We start from the raw sequence: 18223 nt of genomic DNA, 5'->3' as shown, positions 1-18223 counted from the left end.
ACGTGGTCAGTAGTATTTGACACTAACATTTTTATTCTGTCTCCAATTAGTTCTGTTTGTGTTTCAGTGATCAATAGCTTTGACATTGACACGTGACTGAGCCACCATTCCCAATTCAATGAGGACTAACTGGACATTATCTTTCAGACCTAAACATATTAACAGACGATTCCCTACTGGATTACAAAGATCTGGGGTAAGATTAAAACATATATATGTCGGGACATTCACAAAGGATTGTACTCCAAAACGTCACTGGCACAATTTTTTGTTCTTAAAATAGTAAAACTGGAACTAAATAACTAGAGAATACCTGAACGGCCTTGAATTAAATTCCTCAGATAGTTATTCCTATTTAACGGTTGTTTTTCTCCTTTCTAAATGACAATTTGCTTTTGGAATGTAGCTCATTGTCTTTGCTGTTTTCAAAAGACTGCTGACATGCTGAATAGTGATGATGAGAATGATGGGGGTGCAAGTGCCTCCCAGTCACACCTGAGCAGCTCTTTCTTCAAACCCAATCTCAACATAGAAAACTGCACCCTTGTGTTTTTTGATTTGAAGACCACTGGACAAGGTACAGTATTTAATTCCCTAATTTGTTTACTTATTTACTGTATAGCAAAGATCAAATATAAGCTATAATACATCTATAATATACCTTGAAGGTGTCATTTTATAACCTCCGACTGCTGAAGGTAGTCAACAAAATATGCATTATAGACAACAAAATATGCATTATTCAGATATTTCACAAGCATTAAATTATTCTTACAGGTAAGTACTTTATTTTTTAATCTTGTGGGTGCTACATAAACAATAGATTGGGAGTAGAGAAAAAGTAATTCACCAGAGGTTAATTTGTCTTCTTTACAGAACAAGCACCTGATATTATCCAGCTGTCCGCTATCAGCCAAGACAAGACTTTTGACGTCTCCATACTACCTCCCCAGCAGATCGAAGGAGGCATCAGTGTGGTTCAAACCTGCACTGAGGCCCTGACCGCCTTCCTGGCCTTCCTCCACACGCTGGTTCAGCCTACAATACTAGTAGGGCACAACATCTGGAAGATGAAGTGCTCCATTCTGTGTAGGCATCTTGATGAACTTGGCCTGAAAGATCAGTTACAGGAGTTAGTGTCCGGCTTTCTGGACACTGAATCTTTGGCTAGAGACAACTTAAAAGGCAAAGACATTAGGAAGTTTTCCCAGCAGGATCTGTCAAAGATGTTGCTCAAAAAAACATATCCAGCACACAACATTTTAGAAGCAGTCAGAAATTTGCAGGAACTCTACCAATCCTTATGCCCTGCACAAGAGAAGCACCTGTTCTCGCTTGTTCAGTTGGAAGCTCACATGTCTCTGCAGCCTCTAGTCCTGGCGATGGCTGTCACTAAACCCTCAGCTCAGACACTGGCTCAACAGGGTATCAGTTTTGAGACCTTGAAGCAAGCATATCAGAAAGATCTTAAAAAGGGCTTGAAGCATTTGTTGAAACCTCTATGTAATGTGCTGGGGACGAACAAACGTGCAATTATTAAACATACCCAGACCTTTTTATCAAAGCTAGAGCATTAGAGATGGGTAATTCAAGATGATTGTTTCAGGGTTAGTGAAAGTGATTTCAGACACAGACAATAAATTGAATAACTGTATTAATTATAAGATACATAGTTTCACTACCAAATAGAGTTTTCCTGCTGTGCTATGGTACAAACATTTTCATAATTCTATTAAAATAGTTTGGTAAATGAAATAAAGTGTGAAAATACTCCAGTGCAGTGATAACATACAGTTTTAGACAGGAAATGTGTAGCAGTTTATGACTGTGTGGGCTGTCAGTTTCAGAAATAGCATTGCCAACCCTTGTACAAGTTTCCCATAGTAAAAGCATAGCAGTGTAATAAAGCACAGTGAAGCATGGTAAAACATAGGTATGCATTATAAAGACTAGGGGGGTTTGGTAAAGCATATTAATAAACATGACAAGCCGGGTAGACTCTGGTAAATGCATTTTATTATTATTTGTTTATTTAGCAGACGCCTTTATCCAAGGCGACTTACAGAGACTAGGGTGTGTGAACTATGCATCAGCTGCAGAGTCACTTACAACTACGTCTCAACTGAAAGACGGAGCACAAGGAGGTTAAGTGACTTGCTAAGGGTCACACAATGTGTTAGTGGGTGAGGTGGGATTTGAACCGGGGCTCTCCTAGTTACAAGCCCTTTTCATTAACCACTGGACCACATAGTCCGTATAACCATGGGAAAAGCATGGGCAAACTACAAAAATACCGTGGTAAACTTTTATAAGGGAAATCCTGATCACTTACACATATACACAGTAGACTCCACTTATTTGCATATTGGATAATTGCATAACTATTTTAATTGAATAGCATGCAGCTGGTCCTGTTTTTTAGTGCATCACTTTCTATGATTTTATGGTACGGTTAATGCATATCGGCTAAATACTTAATTGCATGAAGCTGCACGGTCCCGAAGTCCATTTTACATTGCATTTTTAATTTGGAGAACTGCATAAATGCAAACACCGTCTGAGTGTTTAAAAAAAATAATAATTCAGAAATAGCAGTGACGTAGAGCGCATAGTAATGACATGAGCTGGAAAAGCCTTACATCCCGTGGAATTTCTGCATCCCCCGCCCTTCGGGTTTCTTGGGACATTATTTTTTCCAAGATATATGTGTGCACACACACATTATATATATATATATATATATATATATATATATATATATATATATATATATATATATATATATATATAAACTTGGAGCAATAAGTTTTTATAGGAATGACACGTTTAAGACACACTATTGACACCGTTGGTGACGTCATTATAATACTTAAATGTAAATAATTTGCATTGCTCCAAACTTGCATGTATTTTTTCCAAGAGACATTTGTCTATGCTGTATAAAAATCATCAATTATGGTGGGGCAAGACGCTTTTTATTGATAAAACAGCCGTAATTAAAAACTGTATTGCCTAAGGAAACGTAGATTCATTATTGATCATGTAAAACATGCTCACTCCAAGGTTTAGCTATTTTAGCTCGACCTGTTCCGCCTTTTCCACGGACCCGGCTCGTATGCAGAATAGCGAAATTTCGGGATTTTAAAATCGAATTTTCTCACATGGCCCTATGGCTGTTCCGTAGTTGGGCGTGCACGTAACGTGAAAGAAAGCAAGGAAGCGTCCCGAAGAGACAGGGATACAGAAATTCACAACACCGGCAAGAAACACACAGAAAATGGCAAAGCGAATCTGCAAAACACTCGCGCTTGCAGAACGTGTTGAAGTGTTAAAAAAATTAGAAAATAAAGAAAGTCAGACATCAATTGCTTTAAGTTTTGGCGTGAATCAAAGCGCCATTTCAAGGATCCAGAAAAACAAAGAGAAGATCTTGGAAGAATGGCAGAAGAACGGGAATCCCCACAGGAAGCGCAACAGGGCAGGGAAAGCTGAAGATGTTGGGGCAGCTCTTCTGCAGTGGTTTATTCAAGCCAGAACCAGACAGATTCCTGTAAGCGGGCCATTACTGATGGAGAAAGCCAATCGGTTAGCACAAGGGCTCGGGCTGATGGACTTCAAAGCCACAAACGGGTGGCTAGAAAGATGGAAAGAGCGCAATGCCATCAAGTTTAAGAAGCAGCACAGAGAGAAGCAAGAAGCAGGCGACGTCACTGGAGAGCGACGGGTCTTGGAGCTGCTTCCCGACATTATCAAAGAGTACAACCCTGCAGACATTTTTAATGTAGAGGAAACTGTGCTGCACTGGAGAGCCGTTCCAGGTGGAAAGAGGTCCGGAGCGAAAATAGCAAAAGACCGCGTCACTTTACTGCTTGCGTGTAACATAGATGGAAGCGAGAAATTGCAACCCTTGGTTATCGGTAAGAGTAAGAATCCAGGCTGCTTTAAGAATGTAAAGAGACTGCCAGTGGCCTATGAAGCCAATAGTAATGCAGGGATGACAGGAGAAATTTGGGAAGCTTGGCTGAAAAAAATAGACAACATCATGAGAGCCAATAAACGAATGATCCTGATGCTGTGTGCCAATTGTGCTGCACACGTCACTTACGTTAGATTAACAAACATCAAACTCGTTTTCCTACCTCCAAGCAATACGCCTCTTATCCGACCAATGGATCAAGGCATCGCCGCCAACTTCAAGAAGCAGTACAGATCACTTGTCCTTCGCCAGCTTGTGAACACTATCGATAGCACAGAATCCGACGCAACAGCAGCAGTGCAACTAGCCAGAAAACTGACCCTCTTGGACTCTTTGCATCTGCAGAGAGAAGCCTGGAACAGAATCACTGAGTCGACCATAGTCAACTGCTACAGACGAGCCAGTTTCATTAAACAGTTATACCATGCAGAACTGCCAGTGATCGATGGAGAGGACAATTCAGATGTCGTTGTGCCGGCAGGAATGGACTTAGAAGACTTCAGTCGCTACGTCGCTATAGACAACGACCTACCTACTTGTGAAGAGAAATCTGACACTGACATTTGCGCTTACGTCCAGCAATCGCCAGAGACTGAAGACTTGGAGCCTGACGATAGCGAGGAAGCAACTAAAGAAACAGCTGCTCCAAGTTTCTCAGCAGCCCTGCAGAGCCTCAGCACACTACGAGCCTTCATGGAGGCAAATGGTTGTCAGTCTTATGACAGTTTTTACAGTTTACAGTCAGTTGTTTATCAGCTCAATCGGCCGAATACTGTGCAGACTTCCATCAAAGATGTTTTAGCTACGTTGTAGTCACAATATCTATAGTAAGGTACTTCACACACCTATTTAACTGTTATGTTTAACTGTACTGTATTGCAATAACTTAGTTTATACTGGCTGCAATATACTGTACATGATCTTACTTTTCATGTGGTGCGTTGCCAGAGAGTATGTTGTTTGCATTGAGCGTATAACGTATTTCAAGTTGGTTTATTTTTCATAACTTGTTCAGTATTTTAAGTTACTTGTAATAAAATATAGGAAAAAAATAGTTATGAATCTGATAGTCATATATACATGTATGTATAGACCTATTGTCATTGTATTCCCTCACTACGGTTATGTGCATACTCCAGTTTTTATTATTATTATTATTATTTTATTATTGTTATTATTATTATTTTATTATTATTTCTTAGCAGACAGCGACTTAAAGTTATTACAGAATATCACATTACAGTTAAGAGCAGTTATAAAGTACAATAAAATCAGTAGAAAATAAGATCAAATTCAAATAAGAGCAAAATAAAGAATACAGTAAATAATTACATTTAAAAGCGATTTTGACTAAGAGCAGTTAACTTCTAGTAAAAAAAAAATTGCTTATAGGAGTAAAGTCCATTAAGAGCACATAGTAAGTACGATAAATGGATAAGAACAATTTCAAATAAGAGCAGTTACCAAAAACGTGAATATGAATATCAAGTACAAGATACAGGGAATAGTTATGTTTAGGAGCAGTAATAGAATACAGCAAGGTATGGAGCTATTCGGTGGAGTACAATTGGGTGCCATATAGTCCAGTATAGTGGAGAGTTGTGAGCTTTACAGATGCTGTCTTAACAGGTGTGTCTTGAGGAGGCGCCGGAAGGTGGTCAGGGACTGAGTAGTCCTGATATCCGTGGGTAGGTCGGAAGAGCAGAGGGGGCGAGGGAGGGTGTAGGGAGAAATGATAGTCAGGTGAGGCCATGCTATTATGCAGAGTCAACTGTATATACCAAATTACATTAAGAAGTATTAGGGGTTTTTTTTTCATCTGTGTTTTTTACAGTCGTAAGAGTTATACTTACTGTTTTAGATATTTTCTTCAGTAAATCGTTGTAAAATAACATCGAATTACAGCTGCCAATAGATAGACAAGAAAATCTAGAAGATTGTTTGAAGTGTTTTTGTCCAGTTTGATTTTTTGATTTCATAATGTTATTTATTGCTGTTTCTCTTGCCAGGGCCCCCTTGAAATTAGATTATATATATAATCAAGGTTTCTATCCTGGTTAAATAAATACATTTGAAGCTGATGGAGCCAACAGAGGTAACCTTGTTCTTCTGTCACTGGAGTTCCCATAGCAGTCCACAGACTTTACTACGTCATGCCTTTGTGTGGAGTTGCTGTGAGGCAGGGATTTGGGTGTGACCAGACATATATAAATACAATAAATAAATCAGGAGAAGAAACAAATGAATTACTCAGTAGATATTTATTAAAGTTTTTACAAACGTAAACATCCATACACTATTTGTTTGACAAACAAACTCCTACTGGTTTGCAGAACAGTTCAATGGACTTGTCCAGCTTCCTTCCTTAGCATTCCTAATAGTTACAATACAATTTGTTTTCAGACTTGCCTACAAGAAGATACAGTGGTGTCCAAAGTATCCATGTGGTTTCGGATATTCAACCATGTAGCTGTCTGAATGGACTAGTTTATTAAATACAGAAGCCTTAGCATTAGTCACAAATAAACAGTAATATGTTTAGTAATGGAAAGCCTTTATCTTAAATTCTGACATCCATTCAGTGAATCTTAAAATTTGGCAAAACCTCCTTTGGTTTTATCACAGCTTCTAGACAACTTGTGAAGACTTTGTACACTTGTTTGAGTCCTGAAGTAAAAGCCCCATCTTTTAATAGCAACGAATTTTAGGAAATCATGATTCACCTCAAAATAAATGTAGGACTTGTCATTACTCATATCAGTGACACATGACTGTAACACAGATACCTGAGCTGGAGTTTAAGTTCTTAGCTGAAAGGAAATGTAATTAGCCCCCTGTGCCACCTAACCCGAATTCATATTGTAATTAGTGATAATCGAGGTCTGTTAAACCAGCGGTATTTTTTTTTTCTAGTTCTATTCAACATCTGTATGTTAATAATCAGGTACTCTCATAAACAATTTTAAGTAAAGAAACAGCCTATATAAATATGTTTGAGAACATATTATGAAATCGTAGTAGCAGTGTACCGTTAAGAGTCTATAGAGTTTAAATATGTACAAAAGTAAACGCTGCATAGTTCTACTGAAAAGGCGCATGATTTTATTGTAGTGACGTCAATTGAAACGGAAGTTTTGACATCATGAAATAAGGCAGCAAAAGAGACCTCGATCATCTGGCTTGAAAACAATAAATACACATTTGTTAGTCAAATTTGGTAAGTTCAAGTTTGTGTTGTTATTCAGGCTACTAAGGCTAAACCTTAAAATGTTTGTATTTAACACGTTGATCTCAGATTGATCATCGTATTTTTTTTTTTAATTGTATATATATATATATATAAATTATGGTCATTCAACACAGACTGTGAATCACACCATTTCGGAGTTCCATTATGTGTCATATAGGGCGTGGCTCTCTGTGGAGTTTGGCATTTGATGTTGCTCACTTCCAAGATGAAGAGGATACACTCCAAATGAATTCTTCTGTATTAAAAAATAGCTTCAAAGCAGGATTTAGATAGCTCAGATAAAGAATGCATGTCATTGTATTCTCTTAGTTTTACAATACATTTTACTCACTACAGAAAGCATGATCTTAAAACCACATAGGTTTTGATACATAATAATATTGTTAGGTGAGGTTTCTTGATTGGTACAACTTTTGTATTATGTGTTGTTCATCATATAAAATAAATGTTTTCTATAATTTGGCGTCTTGGTGTGAATGCATGAGTCGACTGAAAATACTTGTCACAGTCTGTACAATAAAGTTAATGATGTCAGAGGAATGGCAAAGGTGGCAAACAGCTTGAACTGAGACGATTAGAGGACAAGGTCATTTGTAGACAATAGGTGTGCGTCAAAAAAGAACAAAACTAAGGTATCTAGATGTGCCATGGCAGAGAAAAGGTTTGGAACCAGCTGTGTAGTAGAATTATGTAAAAAATAAAACGCGGCATGTTTATACAAGCAGTATTCATCCCCCACTGAAAATGGCTTTACTGCTGTGACGTAAATTTAGCAAATCGAAACTGAAGTTTTGACATCCTGAAACGAGGCTGCAAAAGACTAGGGGCGTCAATCGTCCAGCTTGAAAAAATAACACGTTTTTTCTTTATCAAATTTGGTAAGTTCCTGTTTTTGTTGTTGTTATTCAGGCTACTAAGGAAACATGTTGTTTGTATTTAAATACGTTGATCTCAGAATGATATGTGTATTTAAGTAAGCAATTGGGATGTAGCGTTTTCATAAGCAGTGCAAACTCACAAAGGTTATTGTAGAAACAGTCTCCCCCCCCCCCCCCCCCCTAAAAAAAAACCTTCAGAATTGCACCTAATGCCGTTAGAAAAGATGTGTCGAGCGAGACGTGAGAAGACATTTCTGTTTTCGTATCAGAGCGCGAGTTCCTGTTTTTTTACTGTATCTGTAAACTCGCATAGGCTTGTGAAATGTTGAGTATATGTACTAGTAGATTCTTGCTAATTGCAGAGCGGTGTGCCAAAACGTTTTATGGAGTTATCAGTAACATGCACAGTGTATTCTATTACAGGTACATTTCATTTTTGTATACCCGATTGTAATTGCATACAATTGTGAAGCCCGTTTCTTATGAAAATGTACAAATATGTTCTTTATAATCGTATATTCAGGTTAAATGCATGAAACTGACAGGAATCCACTGCATATGCATTTTCATAAGAAATGTGCTTTACTTTTTAAAGTTAACATGAACATAAAATGATCAGGTGTGCAATTAATTGGAATACACTGTACTTGTATAATTCTTAAACCTCTAAATTAACCTAACACATTGGTACATCGTGTCTAAATTGTAAAACCATTGGCACAAAAACAAGCTAGAAAATAATACTGATACATTACCTCAAGCAGCAAAATAACATTCATATAACATTTTTCAACAAAAACCTGTGTCCCTCACTCAGATTATATGCAGAACAGACCTGACCTGCTGCACATAAAATTATCTTATAATGTTGTGGCAGTCAAAGTAAAGCTAAATTCTATAGAGGTCAGAGGTCGTGACTTCCAACAGGTATGATGTCATAGAGCATCTGACATCTTACTAAAGGAAGGACTTGCACATTATCAATACATCTAAGAAAAAAACTAGTTTCAGACAGAAAAACACCCCTAATTTCTTACCTACAGATTGCTCTGAGCAGAAACATAAAACCTGTAGCTCTGGAGGGAAAACCTCTGATCTGGCAATTGAATTTAATATTTAAATGCACAAAACTAAAAATCTAAAATAAATGCTAAAGAACTCGCACTAATCAATTAAAGGGATTGAACTGAGTCACTGGACAGTGGACACACAGATTCTGAAGTCGCCAGATAAAGGCAGTGGAGACCTCATAAAGAATTCCTATAGTTACTATAGGCAGGCTATAAATAATCATCACTGATGTTATTGATACGGGTCATTTTTTTCTTGCTATCAAAAAAATGAGTAATTTTTTTATATCGGTTACACTTTAGTTTGTTTTTATATACAGTAGTGATATCTGAATATACAGGACATTGGTCATATCAGAATTAATTTGTTTGATAGCTCCTATTTATTTTCCATAGTATCCATTTTGTTTCCAGTTCTACTATACACATAATAAAATGAACGAGATCAAGAAACCAAATGTATCAATATCCAAATGGAATCATTTTGGTATTTTTCATTATTTTAGTTATGAAATATCTGATATAAAACTCCCAACAGAAGGGAGACTGTGTTTATTTTCTTGTTAGTTTAAATTCTCCTAAGGTTAGTTTAGCTACAGGGACACTCGTTTCAGTGTTTCTCTGATGGTTGCTCGGCTATAACTTTTTTCATTTTCTTTTTCACATAAACCCTTATACAGCTGATGTTTTGAAACATCATTTCTATACATATGTATATATATATATATATATATATATATATATATATATATATATATATATATATATAGTTTATATCTAAACATTAGCCAATAAACATTTAACCAATGTCAGAAATAAGCAGGCCAAATATAGGTGTTAGCCTTCGTATTTACATAGTAGTAAGTGTACACTGTGGCTAACATATTTCATATTCAATATTTTATCAGTCTTTTCTAGTTACACTTAAATGCTGTACACACATTGTCTTATACACAGAAGCAATGTATTTATTACTTTTTTTTAAATTAATTATAGGATCATGGCCCTAAATTCAGACAAGTTGCTGCAGTGTGGCGCCTGCTTTTGTAGCATCACCTCCCCCAAGCTGCTCTCCTGCCTGCACAGCTTCTGTGAGACATGTTTGAATGATCAGGACGGGTGTCAGGTTGTCACCTGCCCCACCTGCCACCAGCCCACCAAGAAGGCTGAGGTGAAGGACAACAAGCTTTTATCTGACCTGCAAAGCAAACTGGACATCCTGAAGCAGATAGCCAGGGGCAGTGACCTGTCCTGCTCTTGCTCTAATGCCTCGGCGAGGTCCATGTGCTTCGAGTGCGAGAAGTTTCTGTGCCAGAAGTGTTTTGAAGGCCACCAGATGTTCCTAGAGAAGGAAAATCACTCAATGGAGAGCTTGGAGTCCCTGAAAGTGATGAGCTCCCAGGAATTCCTGGCCACTGCTCGGAAAATAAGGGTGCCCTACTGCCCCGACCACGACAAACAGACGATCAGGTGACAATGTATTTAAGTTTTAAAAACCTGTTCCTACCTTCCATTTTGCTGTTGATCGCTTTATTTGCCAGATAAAAAGATGAACCCAATTCTTCCATAAAGTTATAAGGTATTAGAGATTGAAAAATACTTATCTTTTAGTTTCTTTTAGTATTTCAAAATGTAATGCTATTAAGTATTTTATAGATATTCTATTCTAAGTCATGGAACAGACAATAGGCTAAATTCTCAAAGCTATTTACTCTAAATCGTCATTACAGGTTCCTAGGTTAAAAGTCTTAGTTGATTCGAGGAAAATAGCTTTGAGAATTTAGCCCAAAATTGTAAGCACATAAACATCTCACGCATCTAGGTGATTCATATTTGACATATTTGACAAACATTCTAACATGACACGATCTAATAGACAAACTGTAAACAGATGATCTTATAGTGCTGTGGCAGAATGAATGGGTTTCTCTGAAGCCAAAGTGAAAATATAGGACTTGTTTCATCTACTCTATATTCATATTTTTGAGTGGCTTTTATATATGCTTTTTATGTCTTGTGATCATATTGCCTAATGGAATTATGTTTTTTCCTGCAATTCAATGTATCTATTATTGTGTTTGTATTCCTTTTAGCATCTTCTGTCGAACCTGTTCCAAGTCCATTTGCACCACATGCACTGTACTGATGCACAAGCCTCCCGATCATGAGTACAGGGACATCAAGCAAGAGGCCCAAGAGCAGAAGGATAATCTTGCTAAAATGTGCACTAAGCTGTGTAAGAAAGAGGATGCCTTTGAAGAAATCTTGAAGAAGCTGTTGAATCTGAAGGGCGACCATTGGTCCCGAAAGAGGGAGCTGGAAGAACAGATCAAGGTGTCAGTGAAAGAAGCTGTGAGGAAGGTGGAGCAGAAAGGAGAAGCCCTCTTGAAAGAGCTGGAGGGAATTCACAAGGGCATGGATGCCAAGATGAGTAAGAAGCTGCTTCACATGGAGGATGTGCAGAAGAGAATTGAAGGCAGCAAGGATCTGTTGGAGAACATGATCAAGTACGCCACTGATGAAGAAGTGATGGAGATGCAGACGTTTGTGAAATCGTCCCTGCAGCAGCTCCAGAGAAGTAAGCCTGGGAATGCAGACGCACTGGACTTCACAGTAGAGTTTAAGAAAACTGACCTGGAGCCGCTCAACCTATTGGGCAGCCTAGTGGTTCATAAAGGTGAGTATTGTTTAATACAAATTATGTCAATCGATCCAATTACTAACAAATTATTTTTATTTCCTAATATTTCACAATGGAAATTAGGTTTGTAAAGTTCATGGTTGACAACTGAATTTGTATATTTTTTTCTTGGTTTATTTTTTAGATATGGCGACAGGAACAAATTTGGAGGTAAGTTGTATTGCAGCAAGAAAATGTATTTTGTTTCTTTCCGTTTGTGTGTGTGTGTGTGTGTGTGTGTGTGTGTGTGTGTGTGTGTGTGTAATGTGCTTATAAGAGTGGAGCAAGAAAATATTGTACTGTAGTTTATGGAAATGTGGCTCTTAGATTATTGTTTCAAAGTAAGGGACCGCTACAGGTACAAATACCTGCCTGTTCTGTTTTTGCTGTCATTATTTTTTATTGTTTCATTCAGACTGGTCTGTATTGGATATTTAGTGTTTAAGGTTTCACTAGTACTGTTTTCTGGAACACCACCATAAATTGGTGACTTTTACTGTGCGGGTTTAGACAGAACTCAACATGCTGTCCACCACAACCAACAACCCCTTCCAGTCTTCTCACGGGACCACCACAACTCAACAACCCCTTCCAGTCTCCTCACAGCACCATTCTTCTCACAGGTCCACCACAACCCAACAACTCCTTCCAGTTTTCTAAGAGCACCATTCTTCTCACGGTCCAGTATTACTCTCTCTCAGGCCAGGTTGACTAATCTTGACACCCATGACTTGTAGTGTTGAGGTTTATGTATTAAACATTGTTTTCTGTTTGTTCTCTGATGACCCTGAAGGCTTCAACATCGATCAAGATTAAAAGAGAGAGGCAGGATGATGAAGACATTAAACCTGGAACATCTTTAGCCTCTGAACTACCACCCAAGCGCCCTTACACACCTTCTCTTGAAAAGCCAGGTTTCAGTCCAGCTGCACTGAATGCTTTACCTCCTAATGTTAGACAACAAACTGGTAAGTGTTCATGAAAGTGTAAACTGATTTAAAGTCATTTAGTATGGTTGTTCCTGGCTGGTTCTTCTTGTCAAATGATGGCCTATTTAACTACAAGCCCTTGTTGCCAAGAACACTTTATAGTCAGTGGGTTTAATATGTTGCTATATGTTTCTCCTAATACGTGGTCAGTAGTGTTTGACACTAACATTTTTATTCTGTCTACAATTAGTCCTGTTTGTGTTTCAGTGATCAATAGCTTTGACATTGACACGTGACTGAGCCGCCATTCCCAATTAGTACTGTCAATGAGGACTAACTGGGCATTATCTTTCAGACTTAAACATATTAACAGATGATTCCCTACTGGATTGCAATGATGATGAATGTGAAGAGACACAATCTGGGGTAAGATTAATATATATAATTGACATTTACAATGGATTGTACTCTGAAGTGTCATTTTTAAATAACTAGAGCAGGGGTCTCAAATCCTGGTCCTGGAGAGCTACTGTGGCTACTGGTTTTCGTTTCAGCCAATCTCTGTTACTTAATTGCACCAATTATTGGCTTAATTAGTCAAGATTAACAGGTGTTCCAGACCTTTAGCCACTGATGATGTAAAGCCACCTATAAAACCTGCTGGATAGAGGCTGACCAGGACCAGGGTTGGAGACCCCTTAGCTAGAGAATACCTGAACGGCCTTGAATTAAATTCCTCAGATAGTTATTCCTATTTAACGGTTGTTTTTCTCCTTTCTAAATGACAATTTGCTTTTGGAATGTAGCTCATTGTCTTTGCTGTTTTCAAAAGACCTCTGACATGCTGAATAGTGATGATGAGAATGATGGGGGTGCGAGTGCCTCCCAGTCACACCTGAGCAGCTCTTTCTTCAAACCCAACCTCAACATAGAAAACTGCACCCTTGTGTTTTTTGATTTGAAGACCACTGGACAAGGTACAGTATTTAATTCCTTTATTTGTTTGCTGATTTACTGTGTAGCGGAGGTCAAATACAAGCTATAATACATCTATAATATACCTTGAAGGTGTCATTTTATAACCTCCGACTGCTGAAGGTAGTAGCCCTTATAAAAGAGTTTACTGCACGATGGTGATAGTATTTACTATGATGCTGTTTAAATCAACTGTATACAACTGTAGTATTTTAGGGCAGTCTGATAACATCTTATATTATTTTGCATGTCTAATTTCCCACACCAGCTACAAAAACTACATCATGGAAAATGTAAACAATGGATTGGGAGTAGAGAAAAAGTCATTCACCAGAGCTTCATTTGTCTTCTTTACAGAACAAGCACCTGATATTATCCAGCTGTCCGCTATCAGCCAATTCAAGGCTTTTGTTGTCTCCATACTACCCCAGCAGATCGAAGGAGGTGTCAATGTAGTTCAAACCCGCACTGAGGCCCTGACTGCCTTCCTGGCCTTCCTCCACATGCTGGTTCAGCCTACAATACTAGTAGGGCACAACATCTGGAAGATGAAGTGCCCCATTCTGTGTAGGCATCTTGATGAACTCGGCCTGAAAGATGAGTTACAGGAGTTAGTGTCCGGCTTTCTGGACACTGAATCTTTGGCTAGAGACAACTTAAAAGGTAAAGACATCAAGAAGTTTTCCCAGCAAGATCTGTCAAAGATGTTGCTCAAAAAAACATATCCAGCGCACAACACTTTAGAAGCAGTCAAAAATTTGCAGGAACTCTACCAATCCTTACGCCCTGCACAAGAGAAGCACCTGTTCTCGCTTGTTCAGTTGGAAGCTCACATGTCTCTGCAGCCTCTAGTCCTGGCGATGGCTGTCACTAAACCCTCAGCTCAGACACTGGCTCAACAGGGTATCAGTTTTGAGACCTTGAAGCAAGCATATCAGAAAGATCCTAAAAAGGGCTTGAAGCATTTGTTGAGACATCTAGGCAATGAGCTGGGTCCCAACAAACTTTCTACAACCATTAGACATACCCAGGCCTTTTTTTTATCAAAGCTAGCGCATTAGAGATGGGTAATTCAAGATGATTGTTTCAGGGTTAGTGAAAGTGATTTCAGACACAGACAATAAATTGAATAAAGGTTTATTAACTTATGATAACTAGTTTGACTGCCATGATACAAAAGTTTTAATCATTCTATTAAAATATTTGTTAAATCAAATAAAGAGAGAAAATACTCCAATGCAGTGATAACATACAGATTTAGACAGGAAATTTGTAGCAGTTTATTATTATTATTATTATTATTATTATTATTATTATTATTATTATTATTATTTATTTCTTAGCAGACGCTGTCTGCTAAGAAATTATACATTTTTTCACATTATACAGATATCACATTATATGATTTTATGATTGGGCTGTCAGTTTCAGAAATAGCACTGCCAACCAATACAAGTTTCCCATAGTAAAAGTAAAGAATTCGAGGGGAAAGGTAAAGCATATTAATAAACATGACAAACCAGGGTAAACTATGGTAAATGCACAGTATAACCATGGGAAAAGCATGGAAAAACAGCAAAAAATACCATGGTAAACTTTTATAAGGGAAATCCTGATCGCTCAAACATATGTAAAGAAATATTCATTTTTTTATGTGTTTTCTACATTTTTTAAGAATTAGTTATTGTTTTAGGTATTTTCTTTAGTAGATCATTGGAAAATAACACTCAGATGGCCATTGCAGTTACTTTGCCCTTGTCATAAGCAGTGAAAAGGTTTTAATTTGGCGTACCTGCAATTCTCAGTATTCACAGAGGTAGTGCTCTCTTCAGTAGCACTGTTTCCTAGAATTAACACAGACTCAACCTCTACTAAACTCCAGCTCTCACTTCCTACTGTATATGGCCTGGAGCTCCCCAGTCACTTCTAGCAGACTCGTGTACTGGTATGACCACCCATCCATCCATTATCTGTAACCGCTTAATCCTATCGAGGGTCGCGGTGAGCCAGAGCCTAACCCGGCAGACACAGGGCGCAAGGCAGGACTACACCCTGGAGGGACGCCAGTCCATCGCAGAGCAACTAAGGGGCAATTTAGAGAGTCCAATCCACCTAGCCAGCATGTCTTTGGACTGTGGGAGGAAACCGGAGTACCCGGAGAAAACCCAAACGAACACGGGGAGAACATGAAAACACAGACACAGGCCAGAATCGAACCCAGGTGTACTGGTATGTGACAAATATAAAATAATAATGTAACCTTAACAATAAAAATAAAAAGTTTATAGCATTTTGGGATGCCTAATACTTTTAATAAAATATTGTCTTTGAGTGAAATTTCTGTGTGCTGTTTTTTTGTTTAATGTCTTTGAATTACAGCTGCCAATAGATAGACAAGAAAATATAGTTTGTCAAAAAAAGATTGCTTGAAGTGTTTTTGTCCAGTTTGATTGATTTTTTGATTTCATAATGTTATTTCTTGCTGCTTCTCTTGCCAGGGCCCCCTTGAAATGAATATATATATATATATATATATATATATATATATATATATATATATATATATATATATATACAGCTCTGGGAAAAATTAAGAGACCACTGCAAAATTATCAGTTTCTCTGGTTTTACTATTTATAGGTATGTGTTTGGGTAAAATGAACATTTTTGTTTTATTCTATAAACTACTGACAACATTTCTCCCAAATTCCAAATAAAAATATTGTCATTTAGAGCATTTATTTGCAGAAAATGACAACTGGTCAAAATAACAAAAAAGATGCAGTGTTGTCAGACCTCGAATAAAGCAAAGAAAATAAGTTCATATTCATTTTTAAACAACACAATACTAATGTTTTAACTTAGGAAGAGTTCAGAAATCAATATTTGGTGGAATAACCCTGATTTTCAAGCACAGCTTTCATGCGTCTTGGCATGCTCTCCACCAGTCTTTCACATTGATGTTGGGTGACTTTATGCCACTCCTGGCGCAAAAATTTAAGCAGCTCGGCTTTGTTTGATGGCTTGTGACCATCCCTCTTCCTCTTGATCACATTCCAGAGGTTTTCAATGGGGTTCAGGTCTGGAGATTGGGCTGGCCATGACAGGGTCTTGATCTGGTGGTCCTCCATCCACACCTTGATTGACCTGGCTGTGTGGCATGGAGCATTGTCCTGCTGGAAAAACCAATCCTCAGAGTTGGGGAACATTGTCAGAGCAGAAGGAAGCAAGTTTTCTTCCAGGACAACCTTGTACTTGGCTTGATTCATGCCAAAGCTGCTCGATTCCAGCCTTGCTGAAGCACCCCCAGATCATCACCGATCCTCCACCACATTTCACAGTGGGTGCGAGACACTGTGGCTTGTAGGCCTCTCCAGGTCTCCTTCTAACCATTAGACGACCAGGTGTTGGGCAAAGCTGAAAATTGGACTCATCTGGGGGTGCTTCAGCAAGGCTGGAATTGGGCAGATTTGTCTTTGTGAAGGACGCATGAATCAAGCCAAGTACAAGGCTGTCCTGGAAGAAAACTTGCTTCCTTCTGCTCTGACAATGTTCCCCAACTCTGAGGATTGGTTTTTCCAGCAGGACAATGCTCCATGCCACACAGCCAGGTCAATCAAGGTGTGGATGGAGGACCACCAGATCAAGACCATGTCATGGCCAGCCCAATCTCCAGACCTGAACCCCATTGAAAACCTCTGGAATGTGATCAAGAGGAAGATGGATGGTCACAAGCCATCAAACAAAGCCGAGCTGCTTGAATTTTTGCGCCAGGAGTGGCATAAAGTCACCCAACATCAATGTGAAAGACTGGTGGAGAGCGTGCCAAGACGCATGATAGCTGTGCTTGAAAATCAGGGTTATTCCACCAAATATTGATTTCTGAACTCTTCCTACGTTAAAACATTAGTATTGTGTTGTTTAAAAATTAATATTAACTTATTTTCTTTGCATTATTCGAGGTCTGACAACACTGCATCTTTTTTGTTATTTTGACCAGTTGTCATTTTCTGCAAATAAATGCTCTAATTGACAATATTTTTATTTGGAATTTGGGAGAAATGTTGTCAGTAGTTTATAGAATAAAACAAAAATGTTCATTTTACCCAAACACATACCTATAAATAGTAAAACCAGAGAAACTGATAATTTTGCAGTGGTCTCTTAATTTTTTCCAGAGCTGTATATATATGTGGAGTTGCTATGAGGCAGGGATTTAGGTGTGACCAGACATATATAAATACAATAAATAAATCAGGAGAAAAAACAAATGAATTACTCAGTAGATATTTATTAAGGTTTTTACAAACAGAAACATCCATACACTATGTGTTTGACAAACAAATCGATGCTGGCATGTATATCGGTTCAACGGACTTGTCCATCTTCAATTCTTTACCTTTAGGGGAATTAGCATTCCTAACAGTTATAATAAAATATGTTTTCAGACTTGCCTTCAAGAATA

At 38.1% G+C, this 18223-nt stretch overlaps 2 protein-coding genes across 2 annotated transcripts; both read left to right on the top strand.

Annotated features, from left to right (window-relative positions):
* The first annotated feature begins 3277 nt into the window (after positions 1-3277).
* Positions 3278-4789, top strand: LOC117964335 (tigger transposable element-derived protein 4-like). Its single transcript, XM_034907614.2, has one exon. The coding sequence runs from the start codon at positions 3278-3280 to the stop codon at positions 4787-4789; it is 1512 nt and encodes a 503-aa protein (XP_034763505.2).
* A 3180-nt stretch (positions 4790-7969) lies between these two features.
* Positions 7970-16108, top strand: LOC117963211 (protein PML-like). Its single transcript, XM_034902412.2, has 8 exons — positions 7970-8104; positions 10171-10644; positions 11268-11851; positions 12000-12025; positions 12648-12822; positions 13139-13209; positions 13616-13760; positions 14116-16108. Exons 2-8 carry the CDS (start codon positions 10175-10177, stop codon positions 14817-14819), a joined length of 2175 nt encoding a protein of 724 aa, XP_034758303.1. The 5' UTR covers positions 7970-8104; positions 10171-10174; the 3' UTR covers positions 14820-16108.
* Positions 16109-18223: the final 2115 nt, after the last annotated feature.

This window comes from Acipenser ruthenus, chromosome 24 (genome assembly GCF_902713425.1).
Source record: "Acipenser ruthenus chromosome 24, fAciRut3.2 maternal haplotype, whole genome shotgun sequence".
Classification (NCBI taxonomy): domain Eukaryota; kingdom Metazoa; phylum Chordata; class Actinopteri; order Acipenseriformes; family Acipenseridae; genus Acipenser; species Acipenser ruthenus.
This window is presented reverse-complemented; position numbering and strand designations above follow the sequence as displayed.